The sequence below is a fragment of the Nicotiana attenuata genome, unplaced genomic scaffold (genome assembly GCF_001879085.1).
Source record: "Nicotiana attenuata strain UT unplaced genomic scaffold, NIATTr2, whole genome shotgun sequence".
Taxonomy (NCBI): domain Eukaryota; kingdom Viridiplantae; phylum Streptophyta; class Magnoliopsida; order Solanales; family Solanaceae; genus Nicotiana; species Nicotiana attenuata.
Genome location: NW_017670922.1, coordinates 338,440 through 345,827, shown reverse-complemented (window position 1 = coordinate 345,827; position 7,388 = coordinate 338,440). Strand labels below are relative to the sequence as shown.

Genomic DNA, 7,388 nt, shown 5'->3' with positions numbered 1-7,388 from the left:
TGAAAATACAGCTTTTTATAGTTTTTCAAATACTCAAAATATTCCAAAATTTATCTTTAAGTTAAAATTAAAAATTTATGGCCAAACATCGACTTTTTTTGTTAAAATTGGAAATTTATGGCCAAACATTAATTTCGAAAAAAAGTGAAAAAAATTTGATGGCCAAACGGGCTCGAAATGAGCTCAAAATCCAGTCCCTGGTTCTGTAATTTCATGGAGAGAATAGGGGTAGAGTTGGAAGGACAAAAATACAACCTGTCACCCATAAGTTTACAGGTTGGCAATGCACTGCACTATACTGCTATTATGGCAATAACAAACTCTAAAATCTAAATCCAAATTGAAAAGTCACCTCTTTAATTATTTTCCCTTAAACCAACTCCCTTTTAATTTTTCAAATGATAAAATACTGACGTGGCTTCTTGGTTCATTATTCAATACAGTATCATTTATCAACTCCTATTTATACCTCTTTTTCTTGCCTTTTTCTTTGTTCAGTCTTCTCCAACAAGTGTTCTTAATTTCCTCTATTCTTCATTTGCTCACTGAGTTTGAATCGGATCGAATCTAGTCCTTAATTTAGCAAAAAATGGGTATTTGCAGTTCGTGTGAATCTACATCTATTGCCACAGCAAAATTGATATTACAAGACGGAAGATTACAAGAGTTTCCGTATCCAGTAAAAGCTTCATACTTATTACAAAGAGATCCAACAATATTCATATGTAATTCGGACGAAATGGAGTTTGGAGATGTGGTTTCTGCAATTAGTGCTGACGAAGAGCTTCAACCGGGTCAACTTTATTTTGCTTTGCCTTTGAGCAATCTGAAACGGAGGCTTAAGGCTGAGGAAATGGCTGCATTAGCCGTTAAGGCTAGTTCTGCTTTGAACAATTGTGGCGGTGAAAAATACGGGGTTCGCCGTAAAGGTTCAGATTTCTTAGTAGAGAATAAGGGTAAAGGAGTAAATAATAATGATTCTGCGGCGGCGGAATTGAGAAGAGCGAGGAGTACTGGTGGTAGTGGGAGGAGAGGGAAGTTCACGGCGAGGTTAAGTGCAATACCCGAGTAGTACACTTAATTTTTGGGAAAACTGTTCATTTTTTTTTCTGTGAATAGTGGAAATTAGTTGAGATTAATATTCAAATACTGCTCTCTGATTAGTGGGTGGTTCAAAATTCGATTTACTTTTTCTTTTTAGATATTAAATTCTACTTGACAGCCAATGTAGGGGTTGTATCACAATTTTACCTCTCTATGAGTTTGATAAGCTCTATGGAGTGAAATCTTATAGTATTAGTTTTATCAATTTGATTCGCTACAACTTCAATATATTTTCAGACTATCAGCCCATATTTAGTGTGGGTTATCTCCTTAAATATAAGTTATAACTATAGGTAAGCGTCACTCATAAGTAGAAATAGTTGCCTAAGAAGAAAAGTAGATAGTTTGCTGTAACAAGTTAAAATGAATTTATAAAGTAAAAATTTAAAGCTAAGTAATTGTGTTAAATCCAAAATGACAAAAACAAGAGAAAAACATGTTACCAGTGAAGATGGATTCTAGACCATCACAGATATTACCAGGATTATGCCATAAACAGATACTCCATAATTAGCTTAAAAATTACTAATGTGAGTGTTTTGAACCGTGTTTAAGCTTATCTAAAAGTTTCGAAGGGACAGCTCAATGATCAAAGATAACAATAACAATAACAGCCTATCTAATTGTGAAGTAGAATGATGTTTCCAATAAACTCTCGGCTCTCAGTGATTAAAAAAAAAATTAGAATTTGAAATTTTGAATCACAGGGATCATGAACTCACCATTGTCCCTTTTAGTTCTTTTCTATTCCCTCTAAACTAGCTGATAGAAAGATAACAACAATTATGTCTCTGTCCTAAAATAAAAGGAGAAAAAAAACTGTAATCTTAATGAATGAGATGAATTATTGCAATAGTATATGAGTTCAAAGAAAGAAAATACTATATTGGTCAAAATCTGACCACCCCGATCGGGACGATCACGACCACATCCTTGCCATCGTACGAAAAAAGTCAACGAAGTCATTTTGACTCCATCATTACAACATTCGACATAAGTGACGAGGGTAAGTCCTCCCCCCAGCGAGGAAGCCCCCATAATTCAGTCGTGACAAGCTGTGGCAAAGGGAAGAAAAATTCTTTCGACTATAAATATGTGGTGAAAAGAACCAAGAAGGAGGTCGCCGGTTGCTCCTTCTTCTCCAACATTCCAATAGGTCAAAGAGGAGAAAGCAGAGCTCTATTCTAAGAAGGGGAAACTCCATCTTGAGAGAAGAACACATCGATTGTAATTCTTTTCCCCTCCAAGGAGGGGTAAGGCAAAACTCTATCATAAATAAGACATTTTGATGCTTCATTTGTTCCATACTTATTTGCCATTTCTTTATCTTTTGGTCCGATATGAATTATGATTGACTATGATTTACCCCTTCATCATTTTGATTGATTTGCTCAAAAAGAGTTAATATCTTTTGAGTCAAACAATTTGGCGCCGTCTGTGGGGATTTCCTAGTGAAAACACCTAGTTCCTTTTTCGGATCGAAGCCAAAGAAACGCGAGAAGAGCATCCAACTCACATAAGATTTGAAGGCAGCGGGCGGAGAAAAGAAAAATCGAACGGGCCGGTGAGGTCTAGAATTCCCTACCTTACCAGCCCCAGACATTCCGAACAAGGCTAAAGGTGCCGCAATCAAAACCACCGGGCATGGATAAGGAACATCTCATCCTCATCTCCCGTAGTTCACCAAATCGGACGTCGATGCAGGGATGCCACGGTTGAAGAACCAAAAATCATCTTAGCGCAGCTGAAACCCTCCCGGTCGATGGCGTCTTCAAATCAACAGCCAGTCGTGCGAGAAGCAGTAACACGCGTACCACGAAGGTCCGAACGAAATGTCACCACCTGGTGTCCGCAGCGTTGAAACCATTGATGCGAGCAATGCCTGCCAAACTGGGACTTCGGCCAAGGGCCTTCGCCATCAAAGATTCAGAGGTTCGACCTCGCTCGAACTCAAGACGGGTCGTTATTTCGATAAGTTCGAAATAACGCCCTTAAGGCCAAGGGCCTATTCATCAAAGATATAGAGGTTCGACCTCGCTCGAACTCAAGACGGGTCGTTATTTCGATAAGTTCGAAATAACGCCCTTAAGGCCAAGGGCCTTCGCCATCAAACATTCAGAGGTTCGACCTCGCTCGAACTCAAGACGGGTCGTTATTTCGATAAGTTCGAAATAACGCCCTTAAGGCCAAGGGCCTTCGCCATCAAAGACTCGGAGGTTCGTCCTCGCTCGAACTCAAGATGGGTTGTTATTTCGATAAGTTCAAAATAACGCCCTTAAGGCCAAGGGCCTTCTCCATCAAAGATTCAGAGGTTCGACCTCGCTCGAACTCAAGACGGGTCATTATTTCGATAAGTTCGAAATAACGCCCTTAAGGCCAAGGGCCTTCGCCATCAAACATTCAGAGGTTCGACCTCGCTCGAACTCAAGACGGGTTGTTATTTCGATAAGTTCGAAATAACGCCCTTAAGGCCAAGGGCCTTCGCCATCAAAGATTCATAGGTTCGAGCTCGCTCGAACTCAAGACGGGTTGTTATTTTGATACGTTCGAAATAATGCCTTTAAGGCCAAGGGCCTTCGCCATCAAACATTCAGAGGTTCGACCTCGCTCGAACTCAAGACGGGCTGTTATTTCGATAAGTTCGAAATAACGCCCTTAAGGCCAAGGGCCTTCGCCATCAAAGATATAGAGGTTCGACCTCGCTCGAACTCAAGACGGGCTGTTATTTCGATAAGTTCGAAATAACGCCCTTAAGACCAAGGGCCTTCGCCATCAAAGATTTAGAGGTTCGACCTCATGCGAACTCGAGGCGGGTTATTATTTTGATAAGTTCGAAATAACACACAAGGCCAGGAGCCTTCGTCACAAAAAAGGGAGAGCAAAATCGGGACTCGCCCGACAAACCTCCGCCTTATGACGAGATCATAAATCACCAGAAAGAGAGCTGAAACGCAAGGCAAGTGGCGNGGAGAAGGCACACTCGAAGTCACGACGACGGCACTAGGGGTCTGGCTCTCTGCTCCGGAAGGACGTTGATCATCACCGGCAGTGAAAACTCCGGATTGGTTCACTATAACAGCCGAATATTCCAGGCACTGGCTGCCGGCGCCAGCCTCAACCACTCGCTCCATCTCTAAGGGAGACGCCGCAGCAGCAGCATCTCCTAGGCCCGTGGGAGGGGGGGGGGGACTCGTCCAAATTGATCACAGTTGGAGGGGCCGACTCGAACGCGACCCTCCGTCTCTTCGACGTCCCTTCCTCTTCCCCGGCCGATGGTGATCCATTCGCAGGACGGATAACATCGAATGGAGCTTCTTGAGGGGCCGCCCTCGCCGGGGTGGCCAGAACCGCAGATTCGACCGAAGCCGCCCTCGATGAAGGACGAGTAGCAGGTACTGCAACAAGACGAGCAGACGCGGCCGGCCGACGAAAGGCTAGCTGAGGAGCCCTTCTCCGCACTCTCCCTGGCAACAACAAACGACGTTCAAAAGATAAGACAAGAACGGAAAAGGACAGATAGAAAATAGGGACGTTCTCACCTGCAAGGGGCATACGTCCAAACCTCTCAGGAAAGGTCGACCAAGTACGAAACCCCGCTGTATGGGGAAGGACGGCCTCAACCCATTTGCGAATCCCCTCCTAAGGCGGCGGGGGCAGTTTCTCGGCTGCGAAACCACAAAGTAGGTCAGTGCATGCAACATAAAAGGCAAAAGAAAAGTGAAAAATCGGGCACTCCACTAATCAGAAGCGTAGACTTACGGGCAAAATTCCACACTTCAGGAAATCCGTTTGGGTCCGCCACGAGATGCTCAATCCGCACATAGAAAAAGTTCACATAAAAGCGACGATTGGTCCTATCGTCCATCTTTACCACTAGGCCTTTTGACCCCAGAGGACGCGCATGGATCATCGAGCCCCGAATCAACTAGGGCGCGAACAGGCTGAGGACGTGGCCCAGAGTGACCTCTCGACCGGCGAGCTCCGCATACTTGATAAACATGAGGAACAACTTGTACAAATAAGGAGAAAGCTGGGCCGGGCATACCTCATAATAGCGGCAGAAATCTACCACCAGCATGGGAAGCGGGAGCGTGTACCCTACAAGAAAGGGGTAGGCATAGAACATACGAAATCCGGGACAGTCAATTTGAACCCGGTCGTCTCTCCCCGCCGGTACCATCTCGATAAAGCTAGGAATGCCCCATCGTTCCCTCAAACCCGCTATCCCTACCTCCCATATGATGGGAGGGATATCCTCCGGCTCTGCTCCACCGTTAGCACTGAAGTCGACTACATCCTTCCTGGACGAGGTAAAATTTCATCTACAGACGGAACCTCTTCGTCCTCCACCAACTCCACATCTCCGGCAACCGGAGCAGGGTCCTCAGTTGCCGGAGGAGCAATAGGAAGATTGTCACGGGAAGAAGCACCGGCCATTTTTAGCAATAAAAAGGAAAAAGAACTCACCGGAAGAAGCGAAAGGACTAAAGATTGCAACAAGCGAGAGAGAGCCTGAAATCGAAATGACAAAAAGAAAAGATATTCGGGAAATTCTCTCGAGATTAACGATGAAGTGTGAGAAAATAATGGCAGGGTTTCCCTATTTATAAGAGGCATAAATTCCCCAAGCGCGAAACCCAATAGTCGCCATTCAAGTCCGATGGGACGCAAAACGTTTCAGGTCCTCCGAAACGAGCGTCATAATGACTGCTTACGCGAAACGACGCCCCATTTACCAACTGGCATTTCAGTTTCGGAACCATCGTGACAGTACACAAGTACTGAAAAGATATCCTCAAAAAAGAAGAAAAAAGAAGAAATCCTGAAGTTCACAATACGATCAAAGTACAGAATGGGGGTCAGATTCCTTTCGACTACGTTGCATACATGATCCGCCCGTCGGAGTCGTCAAAGTATGACCCCAACGAACGGAGGGACTAACTGTATTGGTCAAAATCTGACCACCCCGATCGGGACGACCACGACCACATCCTTGCCATCGTACAAAAAAAGTCAACGAAGTCACTTTGACTCCATCATTACAACATTCGACATAAGTGACGAGGGTAAGTCCTCCCCCCAACGAGGAAGCCCCCATAATTCAGTCGTGACAAGCTGTGGCAAAGGGAAGAAAAATTCTTTCGACTATAAATATGTGGTGAAGAGAACCAAGAAGGAGGTCGCCGGTTGCTCCTTCTTCTCCAACATTCCAATAGGTCAAAGAGGAGAAAGCAGAGCTCTATTCTAAGAAGGGGAAACTCCATCTTGAGAGAAGAACACATCGATTGTAATTCTTTTCCCCTCCAAGGAGGGGTAAGGCAAAACTCTATCATAAATAAGACATTTTGATGCTTCATTTGTTCCATACTTATTTGCCATTTCTTTATCTTTTGGTCCGATATGAATTATGATTGACTATGATTTACCCCTTCATCATTTTGATTGATTTGCTCAAAAAGAGTTAATATCTTTTGCGTCAAACAAATACTATATGAAGGTCTATTTGCAACTTGCAGGTCGGAGAAATAAAATAGTCCACATTTGTTAGGTTATATTGCACAATGTCCCTTTAACGAGGGCAGGAGAAACTTACTATGAACTTTACATTACGAGATTCTTTTCCGTACTTATTTTTTTCCTCCACAAATGTGACTGAATACGTACATTGCTATATACAAATTTGACAGTTAATTTGATCATAAATATGTATCGTGGCAGAGGATATCAAATCTGCCTGTGGTTGTATCTTAAATGTAAAAAGTACCATTGTTAACTTCTATTTATAATATTGTACGATACCCCAATGGGCAATGGAAATGTTATATATTCTTTTAATCTCTAATATCACTAATCCGTCAGTACTATTTTCAAAAGAATAAGGTTATGTATTCGATTATCTTTTACCGTGAAGATCATGAATACAAGATTTTAATATAGTAATCTTAGCACTTTCTTTCAATATGGTACTAAACATTAGAAAAATGTATATTTTTAGTCTTTCCAAAAATAATAGTCGACATAATATGTAGTACATATTAGTTTCAGCCACCTACTAATTTTGTATTTTGTCCTAAATATAACACATTCTTTTTGTGTCTAATTTAACTAATGCTTCACAAGGTTATTCTACAAACTGTTATTTTTACTGTCAGGATGGCAGCAAATATTCTTGTAGGCTAAATGACAATTTACTTTCTCCAATACTACAATTATGAATAACATTTAATTACTTTCTCCAACTACAAATTATGCTATCAATTGTAATAGCCTTACAGCTGGAGCCA

General features: G+C 42.4%; 1 protein-coding gene across 1 annotated transcript; it reads left to right on the top strand.

The window, feature by feature from the left end:
* Positions 1–435: 435 nt before the first annotated feature.
* Positions 436–1,309, top strand: LOC109244504. Its single transcript, XM_019411609.1, has one exon. It carries the CDS (start codon positions 590–592, stop codon positions 1,070–1,072), a length of 483 nt encoding a protein of 160 aa, XP_019267154.1. The 5' UTR covers positions 436–589; the 3' UTR covers positions 1,073–1,309.
* The last annotated feature ends 6,079 nt before the right edge of the window (positions 1,310–7,388 follow it).